Genomic DNA, 26,945 nt, shown 5'->3' on the forward strand with positions numbered 1-26,945 from the left:
TTTTTTTAAATATGGTAAAAAAATGTTGGTAGTGGGTGTTCAGTATTGAGTAAGATCGCTTATTTGGGGATCACGTGATGTCAAGGAAGTTTCCTTGTTTACAGGCATTTGACTGAGTGAGCAGCTTCGCGGTCTCGCAGAAGGATGTAGTCATGGCATTTTTGAAGAATAAAGAGCGAACTAAGGAAAGGTTGGTGTTTTTATCATTATTATTATCATCATTATTATATTCTTTTTTTTAGCGTGCCACCGTGCCAGTGTGCATGCTGCAGACAATCAATTGCTGAGGGGCTACCACTGTGGTTTTTGAACGTGCAGATGAACAAAGTCAAACTAAATCTAATTAGTTAATTAAAGATGCTGAATGTCCTTGTGCTAACATATTTACTGACTTTTGTGCGATTTGTGGAAGTAGTTCCGTCTTTTTACCAATAGACTGGAGATTTATGGGAAATGTAGTGTTTGGTTCGATGAGGTTTATACTGCAGAGGTTATTGAATTTTATGCTGTCCTCACTCAAGATGACTTTGCTATCATGATGCTGATGACCAAATGGTTATTTTATTAATCTAACCTGATCTGTGCTATGACTTACCAAAGTAAATAAAGTTGATTTTAATTTAAAAAGTTTATGTGCCCTGATGGTAATATCTAATTGCTTAAAGCTGCTGACATTTCAAAGACTACAATGCAATTAATGCAGATACTCCTCACCATTGCAACTACACTGGTTTAACAATGATAGATCAAACAATATGTAGAATCATAATGCAAAAATATGTTCTTTTAAAATGATATGCAAATAATTTGTTGTAAAAATATAACCAATAGAAGCTGCAATGTGTATGTGCATGGAAGGGGAGGGGGCGGGGTTTGCAATTATGATGACAAGAATCTTATCATTAGTTCATCCCTTTTCTGTACTGCTTATTTTCTTTTTTTTATTGTATGTATTTTTTAAAATTTCATTTCAAACATTCAACTTGCACAACATATTTATGGGATTTAGAAGGAATTCAGAGTACTTGGAGAAAACTCAGGCAGGCACCAAAATAACTTAATTTAGATAGTTATAGATAGATTTTACATTATTATTTAATCCATTCATTTATATTTACTCTTACGTTCATGCATGTGATATTTCAACAATGTTATGATATAAACATGTGTTTCTTGAGATGGGAAATGAAAGCAGGAAAACTAAAAACAGCCTGACTCATTAATAAGTACTTGCCCTTTCTGCCACTGTCCATTTTAACATGTTATAATTATAAGAACCTGATATTGCATCATTCTTCATGCAACTTTGAGTAAAGTTATGACGGTGCCGTTAAATGCTATCCAACCTGAAGATCCAGTATTTTACTATCTCCCTTTCAGCAGTGAATTTGATATTATTTTGGTCTGTTGTAATCATCCCAATGAAGGAAACCTTGATAAAGTACAGTGATAATTTAGCATGTTGAGAGGATGACACAATTACGGCAATATACTTAAGAGTGTGCATATTTCGAGCCTAAAAATGTGTCTTCACAAATGATTAAAGCCATTTTATTGTGCTTAAACCTTCTCTAGATTTTCTCTTTTGTTATTGGACTTGGAAGAATATTATTTTGAACAACACACTGCATACAATGTGACAAAAAGCTCAGCCTCAAAGAGGTAAATAACCTTTTCATCTTTCATATGTATTATTACATTTTTTGTAATGTCTAATTGAATCCTAACGTTTCAATTATTTTTTTTCCCCCAGAAAAATCCGAGGCTCATTAAAGGTCTGTTCCAGATCAATCATTTTTGACCCAGAAGATTTTACAGAACCAATCTTAAAGGTTTATTTTTCATTTTCAGTCCAAACTATGTGCAGTATACACATAGTCAAAGTATGTTTGGTATTTCTTAAGTGTATTTTTGCTTTTATTGCAGATTCCACTTCGTGACTGTAATCAGATTGAGTTTGTGGAAAAAGAGACCAACCCTTTCAATGAGTGAGTATTGTTTTGTGAATATCGTACTTCAATTACAATATTGTTTATTTTATTTGTCAGATTGATGTAGTTTCCTTCACATGAACACAATTAATTTGAAATAATTTTGAAATACTGCCATGGTATTATCATTTAATCTGGAGAAAAAAAAAACATGTCATAATAATACCTTTTATTTATGTTTAATAATATTTTTGCAGTATATACCAATTTATTTATTAATGTATCTTTCCCAGACCCAAGCCGTCCTCCATTTCAATTCTATGTGAACAGGTGAGACAAATTAATACTGACAAACACACACATTGCATGCCCTCATTTTAATTTCCCATTTTTCCTTAGTCCAATAATATTTGAAACTATAATAAAAAAAATGCAGTATTGTTTTTAACCTAAAAATAACCACTCTCCTTTTTTGTTGCAGGTTATTTACATAAAAGAAAACTGCATCATTTCACCTTACAGAAATGAACGAGTAAGTCTGATATTACCTTGCAGGTGTTAATTAATTTAGAAATATTATTGTAATATTTTTCATATTTGAAATACAGGTAATAATTAGCCACACTTTCCTTTTCATACAACCATTGCTTAAATAACCTTTACAAAGTTATATTTTTCAATTACATATTTTTTTAAGGCATGTAATAATACAGTTCTTGTATTGATCTCTAATGAGATCTACTATAGAAGAGTTCTTATTGTCTATTAAATCTTAAATCCAAATGAAGCACTCAACTTACGTTTTTTTTTTCCTACTGTCAAAATGCTTGGATTAGATTATATATAGATTAGATTAGAATTTATGTATGTATTTGTAAATGTATTTGTTTAATTGACAGGGCTTGAAGACTGTAAAATTTCAACTGGAAGTCTGGAGTAAAACAGAGGATGTCATTCAAACTTTACATCAAGTATGTATACCTTTTAGAACAGAGTATTTGGAAATAACGGTCTTCCATTGCTTGTGTTCACGCATATGATTTGTTTTTATTTTCCAGTTGCATCGAGCATCCTGCCTGGAAAAGCTTGGTGATCAGACTGCCATGGTGACTATGCGTAATATCTGTTTAAAAGTAGCAATAAAACACTTTTAAATGTGTTCACTCTTGTTTTTATCAACCAGATTACAGCCAATCTTCAATCCCGACTGGCAAGAACGTCTTTTGACAAGTTCTGGTACATGCACTGTCAAACATACTCATTGTTGACATTTGGATTTTTGCAGAGAATGAAAATTAGTACCATTTTGATGCCGCTATAGTTCTGGTTTTGTAATGTGAAGCTTTCAGAATGTTGCCGAGAAGCCTCATATGGAATGTGCGGTGGAGACGGTTCTGCCTCTGGTGTCCAACCCTGGCCATGTCTGCATTACAAATGAGAATCTTTACTTTCAGCCACTAAATGGTTATCCGGTGAGCTGGCTGATTTGCCTAAGAGTTCTTATAGTCCAGATCATTAGGAAATGCAGATTGATGAGCTCAAAAATGATGTCATTTCTTTCACACATCAGGAGACGGTCATTCAGATCCAACTGGATAAAATCAGGCGCATCTACAAAAGAAGACACGGCCTTAGACCTCTTGTGAGTATGAGTACTCTAAATTCAAGCACTATCTTTTGATGGATAAACATAACATGGTCTTTATCCTCTCGTGCAGGGGCTGGAAGTTTTCTGTTCCGAGAACGACTTCTGCTCGGATATCTATCTCAAGTTTTACAACACGGAAGACAGAGATGAAATGTATTATTTCATTGCCACATTCCTCGGTGAGGGAATGCATTCATGTAATAAATCTTCAATTGCTATCACAGTACTTTTACTACTGTGTATTCTAAAGAATCAGGAACTATATTCTCTATTCTATTGTGTTGGTAGACATTTGGAGACCTGAAGAATCAATTACTCATATATTTGTTGTTGTTTACTGCAGTTTTTGGGCCCTAGTCATCAAATTTTACTCATAGTCTCACAATATGTACTTTAAATGAATATTGTACCATTTTATTTCATTCTACTACTATGACTAAATCAATATTATATTTGTTTCTATTGTTTGAAGTCATGTACATTCATATATTCTATGTTTACTGTTATTCAGAGAACCACATGATGGAGCACACAGCAGAGAGTTACATGCTTCAGTGGCAACGTGGTCATCTGACTAACTATCAATATCTCCTTCACCTTAACAACTTGGCTGACCGCAGTTGCAACGACCTCTCCCAGTACCCTGTCTTCCCATGGGTCATCTCTGATTACACAAGTACAGAATTGGGTGGGTTTAGGCAAAGCCATAACACTACAATACACATGTGCTTAATAGTATTAGCTCCCTTCTGTTAATGAGAAGAAAACTCACTCATACTGGTTACTGCAATTCTATACTTAGAGCCACTCCCCCTAAGTGTGTGTGTGTGTGTGTGTGTGTGTCTATGAATTAACAGCTACTTTAGGTGGTCATTTTTGCTTGTATATTGTTCAGTTAGTGTAGTTTGTATATATATAAATATATATGTATGTGTGTGTGTGTGTATACATGTATAATTGATTTGCTATTTTGTGTTACAGATCTGACAAAGGCAGCAACATTTCGGGACCTCAGCAAACCTGTTGGAGCATTAAACAAAGAGCGGTTGGATGGGCTGCTGGTGAGAGCCGCTCCCTCCTCCTCCTAAAGAATATAATGAGATCTTACATCGTTAAAATGTGCTATACCTTCCACTAAGATAGTTATGGTTGTCATTCATCCATTTAACTAGAAACATGCCTATTATTAATGTTGTAATTATTATTTTTTTAATAAATTGCATCAAATAAATATATATATATATAGTTTTGTTAAAGGTAAAAAAAAAGTCAATTCTGATGCAACTTCTCAATTCTAGTGTCGCTTTAAAGGCATGCCCGAGCCTCGATTCATGTACGGCAGTCACTACTCGTCTCCTGGCTATGTCCTTTTCTACTTGGTTAGAGTTGGTAAGTCAAGAACTTATACATTGTATCTCGTCTAATTATATATACCCAATGACTTACTCCCTTGGTTCCCATTCCTCACAGCTCCAGAACACATGTTGTGTATACAGAATGGCCGTTTTGACCATCCAGATCGCATGTTTAACAGGTACATACTTTGTGCTATCTTTTATTTCTGTGGTGTAACTGGCCTTTTGTGCAAAAATTGATTACAGAAGTATAATGATTAAATATTGTGGGGCATTTTTATCTGTTACAGCATAGGGGAAACATGGAAGAACTGTTTAGAGGGAGCAACTGACTTTAAAGAGGTAAAGTGTCTGGTGTAATATTTTTGTATATTGGAATAACTATTCAAACCTATTGACTTTAGTCAAATTTTATTATGCAAAATAACTGGCTGATATTGTGTTGATTTTTTTTTTTTTGCTTCCGGGGGAGACAAATTCAGTTTATGAAACGAATTATACCCTGACTAATTTGTAGATTTGTTTATTGAGTGGGATATAATATGAACTTGGCATTCATTTGAATTGAGGTGTGTAAAAATGCATGTTTTCTTTCATCACCCAGTTAATTCCAGAGTTTTATGGAGACGACTGTGGCTTCTTAGAAAACCACCTGCGTCTTAATCTGGGCCGACGGCAGAATGGAAGCTATGTCTGTGATGTTCACCTGCCAGCCTGGGCCTCAGGTAACTTCTTGTTCATCACCTGGGATGATTGATGCTTGCACCATAATGTCTCATTTTTTTTTTTCTGTAAACCTGAGATTAAAATCATCAAATTGATTCTTGTCTGCCTGGATGTTAAAGTTGAAACGTAATAGGGAAACTATATTAATCCATTATGAATAATACCGAAAATATAATATGCTGATTATGTATTATGAAGTAGCCACTAGTCTAATAGGTAGGTCAATTTTCTATCTCTGCAATGAGAGAGGACAAAGCAAATTTGCTTGTTCATGGATATAGCTGCTGATTCATCAATCCTTGGGTACATAAAGGGACATTTGAGATCCTTGATAGAATTACAAAATGAATGCAAATGACATTGTTGTGCTCTTCCCATTCCAGATGCTAAGGATTTTCTGAAGAAGCATAAGATAGCAATAGAAAGTCAGTATGTATCCGAGCACCTGCACGAATGGATCGACTTGGTATTTGGTTTCAAGCAGAGAGGAAGCCAAGCTGTCGAGGCCAATAACGGTATGCTATCATTTGATCATCATCATCAAATCTTGAAATGTGTGGAGAAAACTCACATTGATGCCATTATTTTGCAGTATTTCATCCATTGACCTATGAAGGTGGCATTGACTATGACAGGTAAGAAATAAAGTGTACATTTAAAGAATAAAGACAAGTGTCGACTTCTCTGTAAAGCTGGAAGATAACAAATAAGGAAGCAATAAAGCGCAGATTTTCATGTTCTTGCTAAGTATCGAAGACCCTGACCAAAGAGTGGCCATGCTGATACAGATTCTCGAGTTTGGTCAGACCCCCACACAACTGTTCACCACTCCTCATCCTCAGAGAATTACGGGAAGGTTGCAGAACATCACCAGGAGTCCTAGTCTCAACTCACCCATTAGCGACCTTACCCCAGGTTGGACTGCCTTTCTCCATCAGTATAAATGGCAGCTACTAAGTTCAATGTGTGTGTTACCAGGCTCTCTGAACGAAGACTCCTCTTTCGAAGATTTAACAGAGGAAAGCCGGAAGTTGACATGGGCAAATGTGGACCGTATGACATCAGTCTCCAGGCATAAAATCCATAAAGAGTGCGTCACATCAAATCATATGTAAAAACAATCTTCCTATTGGTATGTTTGTAACATCATACTTATGTGTAGGGCAGTGACATCCATTACTGTGACGCGAGATGGATCTTCTGTTTTTAGCACATCCCAAGGTACACATCATATTTATTAATATGTCTTTACATCAGGTTGATTTGTGCTTAATCATGTTTCAGACTCAACACTTAAGATGTTTTCAAAGGAATTAAAGGAGTTTCAACGGAGCATGTCTTTTTCCAACATGGTCAGTGGTTCACTATTTTTTCCCATTTCTAAGATGTTTTTATATTATTATTGCTGGCACATATATGCAGAGAATAGTTAATATATAGTAGTGATATACTAAATACTATTGTAGTTAAATAAGGACAAGAATGATTGTATTATTATTTGTTTGTTTGTTTTAAATGCACAGTTAGATGGTAAAATATTGTCTAAATCCAACCTAAGTGTTTCTTTCACTTGTCTTTTAGGCCTTGTCATCGTGCCTGATGCTAGCAGATGATCAAATTGTAGTGTGTTCTTCGTGGGACAATAATGTGTATGTTTAATACAGATTGGTTTTTGTGCATTGAAATAATGGGCCTTGTTCTGACTTGCTCTTTTGTGCCCCCTTAGGTATTTCTATTCCATCCCATATGGCAGGCGGCAGGACACGCTGATGGGGCATGATGATGCTGTCAGTAAAGTGCTTTGGGCCAACAATAAGCTCTACACAGCGTCTTGGGATTCTACTGTCAAGGTGAGAGTATTGATGTGCATTTTTTAGAGTATTTGTAAGAGCAGGAGAGTGTTTACTATGTGGTTGTTTACTTCTTAGGTGTGGCAATGTGATCCTAATGTTTTGTCCAGTCAAAAGAGGACACTTTTTGAGCTGCTAGCTGAATTAGAACATGATGCTGGGGTGAGTTGGCCATTTAAAAATCGTGATATGAATATGAAAACACTTACTTGCATATTTAATCACATTTCTGAGTTGAAATTATATTAATCTGGAGGTATTCTGACACCAGTTTGGTATCAATTGTTGGTTGGCAGACTGTTGTTGTAGTTAATAAAAAAAAGGATTGTTACTTATAGGTCAGTGACATGACTGTAACAAATTCAGGTCAACGCTATTGGAATGAATCCATTGGGCACTCTTTTGGTCTCCGGATGTAAAGATGGTGCTGTCACCATCTGGGACACAGACACCTATGGAACCCTGCAGCAAGTGGATTGTCATTCTGCTACAGTCCACTGTGTCTCTTTCAGTCCAGGTCAGTTCCATTATTATTATTATTATTATTATTATTATTATTATTATTATTATTATTGTTATTATTATTGTTATTATTATTATTATTATCGTGCAAACTGATAGCATTTAAAAGCATAGCCGCTTTTAGTGGGTTTAAAAACATTACAGTAATTTGACATACATATTGTAGTTTTCTTTTAAAGCCACAAGGCGGCAGCAATGCAGTACAGTTATTAATTTTTACCTTTAATAATTCAGGCAAGCTGTGCTTTTCGGTGAAAACTGATTGATGCATGTCAATCAAATCCAATACAAGATGTGTATAAATACATAAATTCAATTCCACTTGGGATTTTTACATAATTCATTTCTATGGGTGTGTACAAAGTTGATGTAATATGTTTCATCAGGTAGTGATTTGTGGTAATATATGTTCTAAATGGGGTCTGTATTTTAACTAGTAGGTTATTTAAACCAGTCAGAAAGTAAGCCACAGGTTTAACATTCAAGTGGTTCTTTTTTTTTTTTTTTATTCAGATAGTCGACACGTCCTCAGCATCGGTGCTGACTGCTTCATGAAGGTCACTGACGTTCAGACGGGAATGGTGACCTCTTCTGTGAAATCAGAGGAGGAGCTAAGGTAATGTAGCAATACAAAGTACATAAAAATCTATGTCTGCCTATATAAAATGGTGTGTATTTGTTTTTTGTCAGGTGTTTCTGCTGGGACGGAGACTCGGTGCTATGTGGGGGCCAATCAGGTGACCTACTACTATGGGACTTGATGAGCAACACTGTCATTTCCAGGCTAAAGGCACATTCAGGTGTGGTTATTTTCCCAATAAACACAATTAAAAAAATCTTAACATCTTGCATTGTTGGTGAAAAACTACAATGTATTTTTGGTGCATTCACGTTAATATCCGTTTTTTTGTGTGTGAGCAGGCCCGGTCACAGCCATATGGATGAATGAGCTGAGTGCCACAGTGGTCACAGGTGGAGAAGACAAAGAGCTCATCTATTGGAAGCTGCATAGTTAGAAAGAACATAGACTTTGAAAGACATTTTGAAAAAATAAAGCCATCCTTGCAATGCAATGGGAAATTGCCAAAGGACCCCCAAATCTTCTGCCATTAGTTTCAAACATAAAAGGTCCAATTTCAGTTTATTGCTCTTGAGAGAACTGCTATTGAGGGGAAAAATATAATGAGAGGAAAATGCCCAGTTGCATATTTTACTCATGACAATAAGAAGCTGCTATCTATCTCTTCTTTTTTTCCCTGTTTTTTTTTCTATGCTGCTTTCTTTATTTGTGTTCTGTGGCAATTTTTGCAATATTTGCAATGCAAATATGCTTCATAGGAGTCTATTTGGAAAAAAGATATGAACATAAGTCATTGGTTTTTCACCTCTGTGGATCTGGGTCCAAATCCTGGTTTGCTTTGCTTAGTAAGCTTACCAAACTTGTTCCACTTGAAGGTACAATAAAGTACTAAGTATGATCTGGGAGTGAAAAGAGACAAAACAACAAATACTACTGCCTATATCTTGAAGAGTGATGGCCCAGTGGATAAGTCATCAGTCTCCCACCTTTGGGTCCTGGGTTCAAGTCCCAGTGCATGCAAAGATTTTCCCAATATTATTCTGGTGAATGAAAGAGGTAAAAGTATAAGTACTACCAAATATTCTTAGTGGGTGGTGGTTCAATGGTTAAGTCATCAGTCTCTCAACTCTGTGGTCTTTGGTTCGAATCCAAGTGCCTACAAAGATTTTCGCACAATTGTTCAGATAAAAGAACAAGTACAAATGCCTAAGTGTCTAAGTGTATAAGTATTCATTAGTGGATGAAGCATTTTGTCAAAAAAATGACTAAGTGTTTCACCCAGTTTCCTTGGATAAAACGTTTCAACACCTATGTGCACGTTATTATGAAAATAAATATATTTATTTTTTATGTGTCCTATTTTAATAGGCGTGGCCGAGGCCAGAGTTCAAAAAGCCGACGTCAAACCCCGAAATGCCTGATGGGGCCCGGAAGAAGGACGGGCGTGCGTGCGTGCGTGCACGCACTGCAGAGCAGCTCAAAAGTGACGATTTGCCGACGAAATCCTGCCAAACTTCTCGCATAGCCATGCTGCACATTTGGTACGTTGTCATTTGGGGATTTCGAACCCCCAGTTGTCGTCTTAAGAGTGATTTTTGACGCGATGTAGCCCCATGTGTATGCAGACAGCAAAATGTTTGCAAACAAATTGGCTACATTGCGTTACCGAGCGCTCCTTGTTTAAAAAGAAATCATTCCATTGTGTGTTTCAGTCATTCAACGAGCACAGACTGCTGCAAGCATCAAGAATGTGGCCAAAACGACCAGAAAGGAGCAGCTTGTCGGCGCCATAACAAAGTGAGTCATTTTTAAATAGTTCCGATTCTCTCTATCCGTGTAATATTTAAACGCCAGCGTTCAGGGCTTTGCATCATGATGCATTCAATTTGTTTTTAAATTACAAAAAATTGTGGATAAGTCACCCACACATGTCATTAGTGGATGTGTAAGGAATAAACAGTAATCCCTCGATTATCGCGGTAAATGGAGACCAGACATGGCTGTGATGAATGATAAACTGTAAAGTAGGGTCATCCCTATTGAAGTAAATTTAAAAAAAAATACTGTAGTGGCAAGTGAAGGAGTAGCTTCTGCTTGTGAGTTTCTATTTGGCTTTTCACATCTTTGTGAACTTACAAAAAAAATCTGCCATGTAGTGGAACTGAACATAAATTATAAACTTTCAGCCCCTTAACTTTTTAAAGACCCTAGGGCTTGGACCTGTTTCATATTAGTTTTAAATGTGGTTTTGACAAAACAGATTTATTTAACAATAGTGCAGGTGTCATTTTTGACTCATTTAAACATAATGAGAAAAACAGAAGCTCTTTGTATATATATATATATTTTTTTAAGAATGAATAGATTTGAAATAGACTGAAAACTTGAGGCAGAAGTAGGCCCCTGTCCAGTAATTTCAAATTTCCCACCACATGATCAAGATCCTGATATATTTTCGTGGAGGAAAACAGATGGATTGTTTTTTTTAGTCTCTACAGCAGACTGTTTAATATTGCTTTTTGTAGACAAAAAAGCTAAATGTAGGAGGTAGTTTTGTCAAATTTTGATGTTTGGTGCTAGTCTGTACTTTATTCTATTGTGCCTTCACTCCTTTTTTGGTTTCCTGCAGGGCAGAACCAACCTGAGGTTTTTTTCATTTAACTGTGTATTGACCCCCTTTTTTAGTTTTCCAGAATCCACCCAAGGGGGGGCCAGGTTTCCTGCCTATGTCTATCTCGACATAGGCAGGAAACCTGAAAAACAAAAAAGGGGGTCAATACATAGAGTTAAATGAAAAAACATTTCCAAGGTCTTACCTTTTATTTTGGAAAAAAACTCATAGATTTGTTCTGCCTGAGCATATCTGAGTTTTTTCAAAATAAAAGGTAAGACCTTGTGAATGTTTTTCATTTTTCAGAAATCCACCAGGTTTCTGCCTATGTACAGAGGCTCTGGCACCCCCATCTATGCAGTTTTTCAAAATAAAAGGTGGGCCCTTCTCAATTTAACTCTGTGTATTGACCCCCAGAATTCCACCAGGGGGACCTGGTTTCTGCCTATGAACAGATAGCCTCAGGAGCCCATGAAGTTTTTCAAAATAAAAGGTGAGCTGTTCTCTATTTATTTAACTTTGTGTACTGACCCCCTTTTTTGTTTTCCAGAATTCCACCAGGGGGCAGAATCATTTTTTTACGACGCTGGAGCACCAACCAGTATGAAGTTTTTCAAAATAAAAGGTAAGCCCTTCTCATTTCTTTTTTATTTAACCCTGTGTGCTGACCCCCCTTTTTTGTTTTCTAGAATTCCACCAGGGGGTGGAGAAGATTCCATTTTTTACGATGCTGGAGCACCAGTCTATAAAGTTTTTCAAAATAAAAGGTGAGCCCTTCTCATTGTTTTTTGATCTAACTGTGTACTAAACCCCCCCTTTTTCAGTTTTCGAATCTTCTCCACCAGGGGGTGGAGAAGATTCGATTTTTTACGATGCTGTAACACCAGCGGGAACCTATCTACAAACTTTTTCAAAATAAAAGCTGATTTCCTGTTTTTCCAGATTTCCTGCTGGTGACTAGAGGAATTACTTCATTTTATTCAAGTTTTTCAAAATAAAAGCTTTGAAATGTAAACATGTGTTGGTCTTTATGTAACATAAAATGCAAGTCACAATTAGAATTCAAAAAATTTATTTACAAGTAAACATTTGAAGTTCAGAATACTTAAGAAAACATTTGTAGATTAACAAAAAACAGCTAAACACTTAGAAAATAAATCTTTTAAAAAAAGGGAATATAAACACTTAGAAAAAAAATGACAATAAAAAGGGGGGATAAACACTTGGAAAAAAAAATTGACAAAAAAGGGGGGGATAAACACTTAGAAAAAAAATTGACAAAAAAGGGGGGGATAAACACTTAGAAAAAAAAATTGACAAAAAAGGGGGGGATAAACACTTAGAAAAAAAAATTGACAAAAAAGGGGGGGATAAACACTTAGAAAAAAAAATTGACAAAAAAAGGAGGGATAAACACTTAGAAAAAAAAATTGACAAAAAAAGGAGGGATAAACACTTAGAAAAAAAAATGCCAAAAAAAGGAGGGATAAACACTTAGAAAAGAAATTGCCAGAAAAAGGGAGGGATAAACACTTAGAAAAAAAAATTGACAAAAAAAGGAGGGATAAACACTTAGAAAAAAAATTGACAAAAAAAGGAGGGATAAACACTTAGAAAAAAAAATGCCAAAAAAAGGAGGGATAAACACTTAGAAAAGAAATTGCCAGAAAAAGGGAGGGATAAACACTTAGAAAAAAAAATTGACAAAAAAAGGAGGGATAAACACTTAGAAAAAAAATTGACAAAAAAAGGAGGGATAAACACTTAGAAAAAAAATTGACAAAAAAAGGAGGGATAAACACTTAGAAAAAAAATTGACAAAAAAAGGAGGGATAAACATTTAGAAAAAAAATGAAGGACAAAAAAGGGGGGATAAATTCATCTTTAAAAGGGGGAGGAACATTTAGAAGATAAATCTTTGAAAAAAGCAGGGGGATGAACACTTAGAAAATAAATTGTTAAAAGGGGGATAAATACTTAGAAAATGAATCTTTGACAAAAGCAGGGGGGATAAATACTTAGAAAATAAAATTAGAAAATAGAAGGGGGGGATAAACACTTAGAAGATTAATTTTGAGAAAATTGGGTGGGAATAAAATTTAGAAGAAAAAAAACACTTAGAATTCTTGCTCCAACATTAAATGACAACCTTCTTACCTAAAAGATGTGGAAATGAATGGCCAGTGAAATGTCATCATGATTTATAGGCTTTTATTGAATTTGGATTTGCAGAAATACACAGACACCATATGATGCAAGAGAGACATCTTCAAGTGGGCATCCAAGATACCTCAGGCCTGTTGCATGCAAGAAAAAGAGCAAAAGTTAGAATATATAGAGACTGGAGATTCAACTTTTTTTTTGTGGGGCCAAGTTTTACCTTAATCAGTCCCCTTCTGTCACCTCGAGTCATCTAGGCACACAGAAAGCTGCATCTTGGTGCTAAACAGAGAAAAATTGCACACAAAAAAAACACAAGTTAGCATATATACAGCCTGGAGATTCAACAGGTAGGCTTAGTTGTTTTTATTTTTAATGGGAAGTAGTTTTTATCTTAATAAACAGTGAAAACTTGATTTAACCAAGGCATTTGGGGGTTGCCAACCAATTATAGCATAGAGAAATCTTACAAGAATTTTAATAAACAATCAAGATAAAGAATAACAATAAGTTAGCGAGTCCTATTTCCCCTTTCCCAGACAAGGCGATTCAATATACAGACTGAAGTTAACAGCTGGGACAAGGGTGTCAAACTCGGGTTGCTTCACTGGCTGCAATAAGGTCAACTTGATTTCATGTGAGGTGTACTATTTTTCTAATATTTAGATATTTTTTTCTATTTAAAAAACTGCATCGAAAGTCCTTAATGTTCAGTTTTTTATTGATTTAAAACAAATGTTTGAGCTTTTTTTTCTTCATGAGGAAAAATATCTTGTAATAATTTGTTCTTCATTTCATAAGGAAATAATATTTGGGGAAAAATGTTCAACATTGGCGTGGAAAACAATTTTTAAAAAACATTTATTTTTAGATTTTACAATATGCATTTTTAAACTTCAAAACACAAAAAGTAAAAAATGGATTAAAACATACAATTATTGATTTTAAAAAGGGGAAGATGAGATAATATAATATACATGTATAATCTTCATTTAAATTTGATCCTAACAGAAAGTCAGCACTCATGATTTACTTTCTCGGGCCGCACAAAATGACACAGTGGGCCAGATTTGGCCCCCGGGCCGCTACTTTGACACCAGTGAGTTAGGAGAAAGTTGTCTTAAATTTTGTATACGTGAATTATTTTTGTAAAAAGAGAACAATTACAAATCGGGAACGGGTTTTTAGCACTCAGAATGAAAACGATTACATACAAAACAACAGGAACTAAGTCGTGCCCCTGGATTCCCCTTAGTTCCCAGAATCTAGAGTGAACACTTACCGGGGAAACTGTCGGTTGATGTCTTGCGTTGTTTGATTAAATTTAAAGTCTCGCTACACGACTCAATAATGGAGAGAAAACAGAGAACATGCTTTTTTAAGTCAAATCGTGACGCCAACACTAATGCTGACTAGTAACATGTGGCACAAAGCCGGTCGAGAAAAGAAGCCCATACTTAAATTGTCCACGGTGTGTTAAACCTGGCATTAAACTAAGAGATTTGTTGGCGTTTTGGGCTCAATTAATTGCTGAAAAATCTCCCGATCGCGTGATAAAAACGCATTTAGGCCAGTAAATTACTCAAATCCATACCTCGTTGGCGTGCACGGCGTCCACCATCGGCGTGGGGAAAGCTTTCAAAAGGAAGAGTTACTGCGCATGCACTTAATTAACTCCGCTGATACGTCAATAGGCGTAACCACGCCCATATTGTTCCGTCACATTGAAAGTGGAAAAGATCGTGAATTAACGGCAGAGGTATACAGGTATAGAAATGCATTTGTTAAGCGTTACAAATTATTTGTGTCCGTGTGTATTTGATAGTCAAATGTATTTCAATTATTATAAGGTTGGACAATCAGGGTTAAACAAAATTAATTCAGTACAGTATTTACATTTATTTTTCAACGAATCCCACAATGAATGCCAACCAGTTAGTGGCAGTAGAGAATACTGAATTTGTTTTGTCAAACACTGTTGTTTTTAAGAGAAACCATAGAAGAAAACATCATATTTCTGGGTCGCAGGGTTTGGCTCACCTGTCGTCACTTGTCCATCGAAAGCCTAATTATAATTTTAGTAACATTTCATTCGCCATCAGTGGTGAGTATTTCCATCATAATAAATTAATGCAGTATGGCAGCGACTGTTGTCAGTCGGCGTATCATCCCGATGTTAAGAACTCAAATTTGGCGGAGGAAGGAGATATCAGGCACTCGGTGGGCGTGTTCGCTACCGACAAATAACAACGACGGCTCCGGCGATAACACCCGGGGGGCTCCGATGTGGGACAAAGGGGGAGAAGGGAGTGATCGCAAGCGTTCTCGCCTGCTTCTGTCGTTATCCGTGGGCTTGGGACTCTATAGCGCCGCACTTCTGGACGGAAGAGAAGACCGCGGACCTCCAAGTGACCCCGAATCACGTGGAGCGTTCGAACGCCTCCTCCCTTCAGCCAAGTGCGCGTCCCCCTTCAAACCGGACACTCCTCGATATAAATATAACTTTATTGCAGATGTTGTCGAAAAGTCCACTCCACATCGCAATTGTGGGAAGGTGAAGTTGAATAATTGTTACTTTAACTGTCATTATCGGTGATAGAGACGTCATTTTTTGACGTTTTCTGACAGGCACCCATTTTCTGGAAGGGATGTGGCAGTGTCCAATGGTTCCGGCTTTATCATCAGCAGCGACAGCCTGATCGTGACCAACGCTCACGTGGTGGCCAACAAGAGAGGAGTCCGCGTCAAGCTCACCAATGGAGATACGTACAATGCATCCGTGCAAGATGTCGATCCCGTGGCGGACATCGCTACTATCAAAATATCCACCAAGGTGATCGGTTGCTGTCCTTGGTACTAGTTTACCACCAATGGCCAGTGTTGACACAATCAATATTGAGATAGTGGAGTTGTTCCAACAACAACATCAACAACAACAACAACAACAAAAAATGGCCTTTTTTCTTAAAAAATGAACATGTATAGTAACATGTATCTTCTCTGCAGAACGCTCTCCCAACACTACCACTGGGCCGTTCGTCTGATGTCCGTCAGGGGTGGTGGCAATGGGAAGCCCATTTTCATTACGGAACACCATCACGTCAGGGATTGTGAGCTCTGTGCAGAGGGGCAGTAAGGAGCTCGGCCTTTCCAACCACAACATGGAGTACATCCAGACCGATGCTGCAATCGACGTCAGTAAAGATGTGTTGGCTGTATATTCGTGTAATGCCACTCACAACGTTTGTTTGGTTTTGCAGTAAGTATTCAGTGGTGGATGAAGCATTTAGTCGAAAAATGACTAAGTGTTTAACCCCATTTCCTTGGATAAAACTATAAGTACTACTGCATTCTCCCACAGGTTGGTGGCTCAGCGGCTAAGTCATCAGTCTGCCACCGGTGTGGTCCTGGGTTCAATTCCCAGTGCTGGCAAAGTGGTGTAGTGGGTTGCACACTCGCCTTTGCACGGAGAGAACGTGAGTTCGCTTCCCGGACCAAGCAAGCGGTCGAGGGTTGGCCGAAGGCCGACCCGAGAACCCGTCAGAGACTGATCAGAGACTGGTCCCTCAACTGTATACTGAATATAACCTTTTACTGAAAAGTATGACTAAGTGTTTAATATAAATTAAAAAGTTGTTTCTTTTTTTCCCTTCTTATTCCATTTACCAATTCTTCTTTCCAAGTATTTTCAACCAAGCGATGGTTGAATCGAACCCAGGTCTCCCACACGGGAGTCCAGTGATCTAACCTCTGCACCAACCAAGTGACTACACTTTCCTTTGTAATCATTTCAGTGTTTTGACTTCAAGTCCACAGAAACAACTAAGTGAAAATGTGTCCCAACCAGGACTTGAACCCAGGTCTCCCACACCGGAGTCCAGTGAGTTAACCTCTGCACCAGAAGTTGACTACACTTTGGTCATCATTTGAAGGTCTTGACTACAAACACACAAAAACCACTAAGGGAAAATGTTTCCCAAATCGGGATTCAAACCCTAGTCTCCTGCATGAGAGTCAGGTGAACAAATATATTTATAGTATATATTTATTCTATAAGTGTATGACTTTTTTCTTACATCTCCACTTATGCGTGTGTGTGTGTGTTAGCCACACAAGTTATTGGTATTAAAAAAAATTCAACACCAGATAAGTTCATGTGTTTTCATTCAGAATTTCAATATATCAAATAAAAACAAGCTAATTGAGCAAAACTTTGGACGTTGATATTTAGTCTTAACACGGACAGAAAATAGAAACTATAGTATTGGGAATTATTTAATTCATGGATAAAATATAATTAAGATATTTTTAGGCATTGCAAGCTTAAAGTGCAAAATTAGGCAGTTTCAGTAAACACTATTTCATGCCTTCCTCTTGTTGTTTCTGTGAAGAAAACAAAAATATATAATTACCTATACAGGTAGATCCAAGCCTTTGTTGATGTAACATTTATCATCAACTTTTACTAAAAGCTTCATTGACTTGGTGAAGTTACCTTAAGTTTGCGCAAGTTCATAAATGCTCTCATTATTTTTGGTGTTGGTGGTTTGGGACCAAAATTGGCCAGACCTTTTGGCTTTTCCTCATCTTTAGCACCAGGGGGAGCTTTGGCCTTGGTTAATTTCCTTCAAGCAAATATAAAACATCATTTTATATGCATAATAAACATTGAAATCCAGTACATTTGATAGACACTTGCACAATTATATACATCTTCATCAAAATCCTTCACAAGCACTTGCTATGCTAAGACCTATTGACTAAAAAAATGAGTCAATATATATTTGAATATCTCTGAGGCCAAATAGCCAGACTCTTAATGTAAAATGATTCTTTTTATTTTTTATTTAAGGAATGACTCACCTTCCCTTCCTGGCCAGAACCTTCTGAGATTCAGGATAGTGCACCAGGATATCAAACAAATCCTTCTTTTCCAAAACAAAGAGATTAGCAAAGCCATATGCTTTGACATTTGCTGTACGTCTGTTACCTCCATCTTTTGCAGATTGCAGCAAACTGACAGGAAAAAACACAAAAGCTATGTGTCCATATTAAAATGATCAAAATAATGCATTAAGTAAGCTAAAATTTGTAACATTTTTATATGAATTATAGTTAATTATCAGATATGCATATTACCTTTTAATTTGACACTAACCTGATTTCACCAAACACACAGCCAGCCTTAAGTGTTACAAACACAATGCTATTATCAGGTCCTCCCACTACCTGCACTGCTCCACTTTTTATGATATACATCTCCTTACCGATGTCCCCCTATAGAGAGATCAGGTCTGATTTAAGATGATCATATGTAGCCTGTACACAGTTGTTATAGGCTATCTAGGAAGTAAATACACTCACTTTCTTTACAACAAAATCCCCAGGAAGATAAATAATGGACTTGAGCCTCAGCAGCATGTCCACCAGCATCTGCTGGTCACAGCCCTAGATGGAAAATTAGCAGTGCTTGAGAACAATGGTTTCATGAATTCCAAGACAGAATGTTCAACTTAGAATATTAAATTCAGTAATAAAGTCAGAAGGAATTTGAGTTAATTCTGGGTAGAGGTGGGAAATACTTTTTTTCAAAATAACAGCAAAACATGTATTATTTCTAAATCATCTGCCTTAAAATAAGGTTAAACTCTATTTCAGTGGTTCTTAACCTTTTCACCAGTTCCATAAAATATAATGATAAAAAAAATTCAAATTCAACATAGGTATATAAATTCCTCACAGCACTGATTGGGCAAGCAATGTCACATGATCATCTGCAGCCATTGATAGTCAAGCGGTCTAACCTTTGACCTCCAACGAACCCCTAAACCCAACTCAGGGAACCCAGGTTAAAAACCACTGCTCTATATAATGAATAAAACAATTTTATTGCAAGGTCTAATACTGACTCACCTGAAACAGTGCAATTTTCTGGAAGGTTGCTAGATTAACGTCCACTGCAATGGCAGTTTTCATCACCAGAGGCATTTTATCCAACAACTCAGACTCATCTAAAAAGTAAATAAAACATTTAAATAGCATTGCAATGTGTTAATTTTTGGTACTTATCAATTATTCTATTTACAATTCCAGTATATTGTTTTAAAAGATCTTACCAAGCATGCCTTGAGAATCCCAAGTGTAGTTGTACCAGTTTCTTATTCTGTTTTGGACATACTTTGGAATTGAGTAGGTGTTCATATAAGCTACACAGCCATCCATGGATGCCCGGAAATATGTTTGACCTGCTGTTGCTGCCCCAATTACGTCTCTCATCTAAAAATATTAAAATATAAAATGTGTTAAACAGGAGGGAAAAATAACTATGGTGACATCTTAATAATAATTAAGATACTGATACTGACCTGGCCAATTAAACTGGAAAATACAAAGATCCCAATGAAAAAGTTGGTCATCTGAAAAGCTATTTCAAAAATGGTTGTCGGCTCTGGCAACCCACCGATGTTTATCAGGCTTCTCACTGCAAAGTAGTAACACCGTATGTACCTGAGGGAGTCAAAATTACTGCAACTTGGTAAGGTATTTATTAGGGTAGCACCTAAATTTAAAAAAATAATAATAAAAAAATGAATGAAAAAAAAATAATAATAAAAAACAATGGATGACTCAATGATTGATTAAATCATAATTTACTATCCATTTAACATATATAATTTGGCAAGAGAATAAGAAAATTGTCATTTAAATGATAGATTATATGACTTACCAGTAGGCAATGGTCTGATCATTTTCAGCACCATGGACAGAGATTAACTTCATTTCTTAACAGTGCAATTGAAGGGTCAAAAAAAAAATTAAGAGCACATACGCTGTTCCTTTTCCATCATAGACCCACGTGGTGGTACCAAGACCCTGGTGTACAGATGCAACATAGTAAGCACAGGCATTCACATGGAGGCTGTAGAGCAGGTAGCCTGTGGTGCGAGCCACTCTTTGTCCAAAAGAGAAAGACCGTGAAGAAAGATTTATGAGTCCAAAATGGAAAAATAACACTGGGATGAATAATTAAATGCTTGCAATAGGACAATGTAGATGTGTGGCAGAAAAATGTAAAGCAAGACATTAAAAAAAAAGAGAAAACTGCAAGCAATAATGTCATTTTTTATTCTTTTACCTCCAGATGTATGCTTTGGCCATGATGCTCTCAAGTCGATCACTGAATTCAAAGAAAGACTCAACCTATGATGCAAAGATTGAAATGAAAATGACTGTTAGGTGTATCATTATTATATATTTGCTTGTAATATAATCATTATATGTATGTGCTTGCAATGAAGAACACTTTGCCTTATTTTATATATTAAATATTACATATATGAACCCTTTGCTTATTAGGAATGACAGGTTCATTAATATGATTATAAATGTGAACACTTTGCCTTATTTTGTATAATAAACATTTCATATATGAACACTTTCCTTATGAACACTTTCCTTATTAGGAATTATAGGTTCATCAATATTATTATAAATGTGAACACTTTGCCTTATTTTGTATATTAAACATTACATATCTGAACACTTTTCTTATTAGGAATGCTATGCTTATTAGGAATGATAGGTTCATCAATATTATTATGAATGTGAACACTTTGCCTTATTTTGTTTATTAAACATTACATATATGAACGCTTGGCTTATTAGGAATGTTTGGTTCATCATTATTATAAATGTGACATTAATACAAGGCAGTTTAATACATCTCTTGCAAAAGAAGTGCTCGCTCCTAAGTTAACCAAAACACCTTCTCCTCCACACTTGGACTTCTCGAGACTATGATTCAACAACAAGCTCTTGGGAACTGTGGATTTGTTTTGGAAACATGGCTTCTCAAGATAATCCGCATCAACTCTCTCTCGGGAAAATTCGACAGACCTACAATAGTTTTGAGAACTGAGGCTAATTGTTATGAGACTCTGAATAATGTTTAGACTTCTGTTATGCATGATGTTTAAAACCTCATGTATATATTAGCAAAAGTGACACCGGGGTCTGCAGAATCATCTGACCAGAGGCGCGTCTGGATGAATTCTCTTCTTGCAAGAATAAAATATGATATGATCTCAGATGCCTCCATTATTGAAAGTTGAACTTGGAAATACTACTTGGTAAATATACCAATTACGTATAGAAAATAGAGACAGAGAAGAAAAAACAATGCTTACCCTGATGAAGCGGTTCAGTCTAAAAATGGTGGAGAATTGAAAGTATAAGCAGAGAAGGTCAAAGGGGAGGATACAGATGAGATCATTCTATACCATAAAACAAAAGAGCAGAAAAGAATCAAGTACAAAACACTACAGACATTATGTGATTAAGGTGCTTTCTCACATTTCATACCTTAAAACGAGGTGATTTGCGATAATGCTCCTTAGTCAGAATCCTGTCTTTCTAAGATAAACACGATTTTGGATAAGATATGGGCTGTTTTCCAATTTCATATTTTTTTTACAATGATTTTACTTACAACAATGTCACCAGCTTTGACAAACTGAAGCCGAGGCTGCCAAACCATGATGTCTACCACGTTGACCAGGTCACTCAGAATGTCCAAAGTGACCCAGTATCGGTTTGCTGTTTCGCCATGGTAGGGAAAAGCCAGGCGGGCTGAGCAGAACCAAATATTGTAGTTGTACGCCACTGCTACGACTGCCAACCAGGCAATGTAACGCCGATCTGAAAACACGAACACACCTTTGTACTACAGTAGAAGCATAGTTTAACATATTTCAATGCATTTCAGTGCATTTCAATGCATTTCCTTCACCCACCAGTGAATGGATCTATTGTGGTTCCCAGGATAGTGTCCAGCTTTTCTTCCACAGGTCGAAAAAGGACGTCCAACCAGTGAAAAATGATATCTGAAAGAGGCCTAACTTTCTTCTCTGCCGCCTTTGCTAGTCTCTCTTCTTCTGCTTTTTTTTCTGCCTCCAGCCTTTTCTCCTCATCCTTCTTTTTCTTCTCCTCTGCCTTTTTAGCTGCTTCCTCCGCTTTCTTCTTTTCAGCTTCTTCTTTTGCTATCCGCTCCTCTTCCTTCAGTCGATGGTATTCTTCTTTTTTGAAAATAGGCGCTGAGGAGACGCAAGGGAGTTGAATATGACAACCTTCTTTTAGTGGCATTGATTATTCTTGTTTTTACTTACTGACAGGCGGACTGATTTCTGGAGAACTGGCATGTGGATCGTCTACTTTTTCTTTGAGTTCTGCGTGCTTTTCCCTCTTTTTTTTGACCATCCATCGAAGAGCCTCATCTGTGTAACGGAAGTAGACAACTGGAGGAGGTGATTCCTCCTGGTCTTCGCTGAGAAAATGATTGAAATGTGACAGAATTAGTTCAAAAAGAATTTTGCACTAAAAATGGTCACACTCATTTTTATACTCTGTCATTTTCCAACTATAAATTGCATCTGATAATGAATTTGAATGGAAAACAATCTCTGTACATATACAAAATTTACTAGATTGAAGTATACAAATTGGGATATTTATATTATAAAGTCAAGCAGGTGATTAGCCTGTATAAAAATTTATAAATTTACTAAACTGAATGGTGTGTAAACCTGAATGATTTAAGTGAGGATGGAAATTAGTGGCTCCTAGTTAAAATAGAAGGTAATAAAGTGTATTAATTAGTTAAAAAAAAACATAGCTCATAACTTATTATCATATTGGTCTTCTACATAATTCAATAGTAAGTGTTATTTATATATAAAAGCCAATACCATGAAATGGTCTTTAGAATGGCCCTGAAATATGTATAATGGATATATTTGATTATTTAATCATGTGTAAATCATTAAATTTGGGTTTGCAATTTGATTATAGTCAATATTTATGCTACAGATTTTTTTACAAACCAAGGCAAAAGCAAAACTATCAGGCCTGTTTCTGTTTGTAGTTAGTTGAAAAGGGCATTTTCTTTAAATTGTCAGCGCACTTGCAGATTAAGGCATAAGAAATCCTCCAAGTGAATTCATTAAGCCGGTTTGTTAGGTCAAGTACAGTTGATTTGCTACAAAAGTTACAAAAGACTTTCATTTGTAGTCACACTATAAGTCAACAATTTGTGCATGTATTAAGAATTCAGAAAGGCATGATGTATAATGTAGGTCTTCTTACCCCCCTGCCCCTTCTGGACTGGCCGGATCTGCTGGTGCTGCTGGAGCTACTGGGGCTGCTGGGGGTGCCGGAGCAGGAACTGAATGAAAAAAATAAAAATATTAGAACAAAAACATTCTTTTAAACAGTAAATAAACCGACAAAAACATTCATTCATTTTCCGAACTGCTTATCCTCTCAAGGGTCATGGGGGTGCTGGAACCTATCCCAAATAACTATGGGGACTAGGCAAGGTACACTCTTGGGATCAAACCCTCAACCCCAGAACTGCGAGGCTGACAACAACATCAACATTACTTTTTAAAAATATATATTTCTGCCACATCTTTGAAATATAAACATATTATAAAACTGCTAAATACAAACATTTAATATTTAAAGTGGAAAAAGTTACCTGGGTTTGACTGTTCTTTTGTGGGTTCTTCTTTGTTTTCTTCTTCATTTTCTTTTTTTGGTTCTTCTGTGTTTTTCTCTTCTTGTTTTGCTTCCTCTTTTGTTGGAGGGGATTCTTCTTTCTTTTCAGAAGGCTATTGACATCAAAATCAAGTCAATTTATGTAATTGTCATGGCACATGTTAGAGAAGCAGTGGAAAACTGATGATGCCATAAAAATATAATAGTTGCACCCAAATTTAAAAGGAAAGACAAATATACTTTTTAAAAGGTGAGCAACATGCAAGTCTTACCTGAGCTGGTGCAATCGCTGGAGGGGGCTCAGAAGCCTCCGGGATGGGCGGAGGCTCAGGAGCCCCCACTAGCTTCTTTAACCTTGCGAACATGGCAGAGTCGTCTCTTTGTTTCTGCAGTCAGCAAATGTGCTAATTCCTTTTTAGATAGTAGAATCCCAAGACAGTCTTCCGTTGTCTAGCTCTCACATTGACAAACAACTGACTGACTGACGCAATTAATTCCGTTAACCCGAATAATACCCTCTGATCGCTGCACCTTCTCTGCCAGTCTTCACCAGATCAGCCGTCACTAACATCAGCTTGTACCTACAAAGCTAAACTACCTCTTATGTGGGTACAAATTCTATTCCTATTCTCATTAAAAGCCTTAAAATAATCAATAAAGTACACATTGAATTAAATTGTTACAAGTTCGCCAGTTGGAAGTCAAATAAAGTCCCTGGATTTATTTATTTATTTTCAGTCTGGATAATGAGATTATGGCTTTGGAGCACCTCTCTCTCTCTCAATCTCTCTCTTTCCCTTTTTTCCACTCTTATTTCGGTCAACGATTCAACTACAAATTAACACAAACAAAAGTAATTATCAGGGTAATATTAGGCAAGTTATAGCTGAATATTGGAATCATTTAATACAAGAGCATCATACTTGGGTTAGTTCGCGAGCCGCATTAACGTCAACTCGGTTTCATGTGGGCCGGACCATTTGAGATATGATATTTAGATTTTTTTTATTTTTATAAATGGATTAAAAGAACTGGATTAAAAGCCCTGAATATTCAGATTTTTTATAGAGCTATAACAATGTTTATTTTAGCTTTTTTTAAAATATATTTTTAGATTTTACAAAACAATTTCCGAACTAAAAACACAGAAAAAATTGATTGAAAAATGACAATTACTGATTTCAAAGGGGGAAAAAATCAGGTAATTAAATATACTACATCTATACTCTTCATTTTAATTTGATCCTAAAACATAAAGTCGGCACTAATGATTTTTTTTCCCGGGCCACACAAAATGATGCGGCGGGCCAGATTTGGCCCCTGGGCCGCCACTTTGGTTATGTGATTTAATACAACAGTTATTAGATGATCCATATCAGCCTCATACAACCACTCAACACTGATAGAAAATGAATACAAGCAAGCATAAATATTTCTACTACAAAAACTGTAGTGAAAGTTGTGGGACATAGGCAAACTAATATCTAAAGTTAATTTTGGTGTAATTAAAATACATGGACACTTAAGTAAACAATATACATGGACTATTTAAAAAAAACAAGAGTATAGGATAAAAAAAATACACTCCCAAAACGGAGTTGATAAAAATCAATAGACGTGTTGCTCAAACGCCACCACCAGACTAGGAACAAAATAAAAACAAAAGTGGACGATTAGCATTAATAAAATGAACATCAAAAGGAATTAATTTTAAAAAAAAGGGAGATAAAGTTACCTTGAGCTTCTCAATCATTTTTTTGTTGAAGCCACCACCAAAGGCTCGCAGCAATTTGGGTGTAGGTGGTTTGGGTCCAAAAAGTGCTAAACCCTTCTTCTTTTCTTCCTCTGCTTTTGCTGCAGCTGGACCCTTTGCCTTCATTAGTTTCCTAAGGCACACACACACACACATGTTTATTTGATGTCAATAAAAACAGTTTAATGCAAGTCCACATGATAGCATCACCTCTTAAATCACTTGTGAATTAAAAGGCTTTTATTTTAAGCCTGCATTTGTAATAGAGAAAGGCATTTGTCTTACCTTCCCTTTCTGGCCAGCACTTTCTGAGATTCTGGGTAGTGGACCAGAATATCAAATAAGTCTTTCTTCTCCAGGACAAAAAGATTAGCAAATCCATAGGCTTTGACATTTGCTGTTCGTCTATTTCCGCCGTCTTTCGATGACTGCAGTAGACTGAACAATGTAGAAATATACTTAGATAAAACCGTGTTCTGATGAAAAGCCAGAGTACTTTTAGGATACTTTACCTAATTTCTCCAAACACACAGCCGGCCTTAAGTGTTACAAACACAATGCTGTTGTCAGGTCCTCCAACCACCTGCACAGCTCCACTCTTAATGATGTACATCTCTTTTCCAATGTCACCCTGCAGAGAAAGAAGTAAAGTGGTACCTCAACATACGAGTGTCCCAACATACGAGCAATGAGTGAAATGCGTAATCCGTGTAATTTTAGTACTTTTTAACAGATGTTAGTACTATTAAACCACTAGGTATTTGTTACGTTGTTAATTTATGGCAAATTAGAACAAGTAAAAGTGTTTTTTTCCAATCCAATGTCCTGTTTTGGATGTTTTTTCAGAGGGTTGGAAAGAATTAATTTATTTTTAGTTCATTTCTATGGGAAACGTTCATTTGAATTACGATTAAATCGATATACAAGCTCAGTCCCGGAAAGCATTAAGCTAGTATCTAGATGTACTACTGTATAACTTCTGTATACATGTTCAATGGATATATACAGTACTCACAGTAAAGATTGCTAATTTACCATAATCAATGAAAATATTCCAAACATACCTTCTTTACAACAAAATCTCCTGGAAGATAAATGATGGACTTCAATCTTAGCAACATGTCCACCAACATCTGCTGATCACAACCCTGTCGGAAAATATGAATAAGAATTAATCTGTAATCGATAAGGACTATGAGCTTTACAAATAATTTTATCTACAAGCACCTTGAAAAGTTCATTTTTTTGAAAAGTG

General features: G+C 36.3%; 3 protein-coding genes, 2 long non-coding RNA genes and 1 pseudogene across 15 annotated transcripts in view; 3 read left to right on the plus strand and 3 right to left on the minus strand.

The window, feature by feature from the left end:
* Window positions 1–57: 57 nt before the first annotated feature.
* Window positions 58–9,505, plus strand: nsmaf (neutral sphingomyelinase (N-SMase) activation associated factor). 2 transcript variants are annotated; one of them, XM_077736194.1, is made up of 31 exons: window positions 58–190; window positions 1,576–1,662; window positions 1,754–1,832; window positions 1,927–1,988; window positions 2,225–2,261; window positions 2,413–2,463; window positions 2,831–2,902; window positions 2,990–3,037; window positions 3,115–3,167; window positions 3,274–3,403; window positions 3,502–3,573; window positions 3,650–3,758; window positions 4,091–4,267; window positions 4,561–4,640; window positions 4,878–4,968; window positions 5,050–5,113; window positions 5,225–5,276; window positions 5,539–5,659; window positions 6,044–6,175; window positions 6,253–6,295; window positions 6,409–6,575; window positions 6,639–6,750; window positions 6,823–6,881; window positions 6,945–7,012; window positions 7,242–7,309; window positions 7,387–7,510; window positions 7,589–7,672; window positions 7,877–8,027; window positions 8,546–8,648; window positions 8,723–8,832; window positions 8,954–9,505. In XM_077736194.1, exons 1-31 carry the CDS (start codon window positions 153–155, stop codon window positions 9,046–9,048), a joined length of 2,739 nt encoding a protein of 912 aa, XP_077592320.1. In that variant the 5' UTR covers window positions 58–152; the 3' UTR covers window positions 9,049–9,505. The 2 variants fall into 2 exon arrangements, with proteins under 2 accessions (XP_077592320.1, XP_077592319.1); XM_077736193.1 differs by having other exon boundaries at window positions 8,723–9,505.
* Window positions 9,506–10,004: 499 nt separating this feature from the next.
* On the plus strand, window positions 10,005–12,238 carry LOC144209731 (uncharacterized). Of its 3 annotated transcripts, none has more exons than XR_013329218.1 (5): window positions 10,005–10,409; window positions 11,652–11,716; window positions 11,774–11,848; window positions 11,913–11,990; window positions 12,048–12,238. It is a non-coding gene; the product is annotated as an uncharacterized LOC144209731 (long non-coding RNA). The 3 variants fall into 3 exon arrangements; XR_013329217.1 differs by having other exon boundaries at window positions 10,006–10,409; window positions 11,641–11,716; XR_013329219.1 differs by having other exon boundaries at window positions 10,008–10,409; window positions 11,641–11,716; window positions 12,166–12,238.
* Window positions 12,239–13,417: 1,179 nt separating this feature from the next.
* Window positions 13,418–15,268, minus strand: LOC144209706 (uncharacterized). Of its 2 annotated transcripts, none has more exons than XR_013329209.1 (3): window positions 14,978–15,268; window positions 13,604–13,665; window positions 13,418–13,520 (listed from the first exon to the last, which is right to left on the minus strand). It is a non-coding gene; the product is annotated as an uncharacterized LOC144209706 (long non-coding RNA). The 2 variants fall into 2 exon arrangements; XR_013329210.1 differs by lacking the exon at window positions 14,978–15,268 and adding an exon at window positions 14,666–14,967.
* Window positions 15,269–15,402: 134 nt separating this feature from the next.
* LOC144209675 (serine protease HTRA2, mitochondrial-like) lies at window positions 15,403–16,766 on the plus strand (annotated as a pseudogene). The gene is made up of 3 exons (XR_013329200.1): window positions 15,403–15,937; window positions 16,012–16,216; window positions 16,390–16,766. The product of XR_013329200.1 is annotated as a serine protease HTRA2, mitochondrial-like (transcript).
* Window positions 16,767–17,647: 881 nt separating this feature from the next.
* Window positions 17,648–24,673, minus strand: LOC144209886 (cyclic nucleotide-gated channel beta-3-like). Its single transcript, XM_077736436.1, has 18 exons — window positions 24,210–24,673; window positions 23,918–24,050; window positions 23,524–23,602; window positions 22,548–22,705; window positions 22,176–22,475; window positions 21,872–22,080; window positions 21,745–21,795; window positions 21,570–21,656; window positions 20,519–20,583; window positions 20,213–20,335; window positions 19,749–19,890; window positions 19,500–19,659; window positions 19,297–19,394; window positions 18,748–18,831; window positions 18,542–18,660; window positions 18,247–18,399; window positions 17,879–18,008; window positions 17,648–17,766 (listed from the first exon to the last, which is right to left on the minus strand). The coding sequence occupies exons 1-18, from the start codon at window positions 24,300–24,302 to the stop codon at window positions 17,740–17,742; spliced, it is 2,211 nt and encodes a 736-aa protein (XP_077592562.1). The 5' UTR covers window positions 24,303–24,673; the 3' UTR covers window positions 17,648–17,739.
* A 754-nt stretch (window positions 24,674–25,427) lies between these two features.
* Window positions 25,428–26,945, minus strand: part of LOC144209896 (cyclic nucleotide-gated channel beta-3-like) — a 38,774-nt gene continuing 37,256 nt past the window's right edge. For all 6 annotated transcript variants that reach the window (XM_077736454.1, XM_077736455.1, XM_077736451.1 and 3 more), the window contains 5 exons: window positions 26,755–26,838; window positions 26,203–26,321; window positions 25,976–26,128; window positions 25,673–25,823; window positions 25,428–25,579 (listed from right to left, as the gene is read on the minus strand). In XM_077736454.1, coding sequence (XP_077592580.1) covers window positions 25,562–25,579; window positions 25,673–25,823; window positions 25,976–26,128; window positions 26,203–26,321; window positions 26,755–26,838 — 525 coding nt within the window. In that variant the 3' untranslated portion in view covers window positions 25,428–25,561. The remainder of the gene's footprint in view (window positions 25,580–25,672; window positions 25,824–25,975; window positions 26,129–26,202; window positions 26,322–26,754; window positions 26,839–26,945) is intronic.

This window comes from Stigmatopora nigra, chromosome 16 (assembly GCF_051989575.1).
Source record: "Stigmatopora nigra isolate UIUO_SnigA chromosome 16, RoL_Snig_1.1, whole genome shotgun sequence".
Taxonomy (NCBI): Eukaryota; Metazoa; Chordata; class Actinopteri; order Syngnathiformes; family Syngnathidae; genus Stigmatopora; species Stigmatopora nigra.

Bases quoted from the DNA above. Each gene is read 5' to 3' on its own strand.
- nsmaf (XM_077736193.1), top strand. From the start codon at position 153: ATGGCATTTTTGAAGAATAAAGAGCGAACTAAGGAAAG. The intron at 2,903-2,989 runs GTATGTATACCT...TTTATTTTCCAG, and splicing joins TCATTCAAACTTTACATCAA to TTGCATCGAGCATCCTGCCT. The intron at 4,268-4,560 runs GTGGGTTTAGGC...TTTGTGTTACAG, and splicing joins TTACACAAGTACAGAATTGG to ATCTGACAAAGGCAGCAACA.
- LOC144209886 (XM_077736436.1), bottom strand. From the start codon at position 24,302: ATGTTCGCAAGGTTAAAGAAGCTAGTGGGGGCTCCTGAGCCTCCGCCC. The intron at 20,584-21,569 runs GTAAGCATTGTT...TTTGCATCATAG, and splicing joins GACTGAACCGCTTCATCAGG to GTTGAGTCTTTCTTTGAATT. The intron at 19,395-19,499 runs GTAAGATCTTTT...TTTACTTTTTAG, and splicing joins GGATTCTCAAGGCATGCTTG to ATGAGTCTGAGTTGTTGGAT.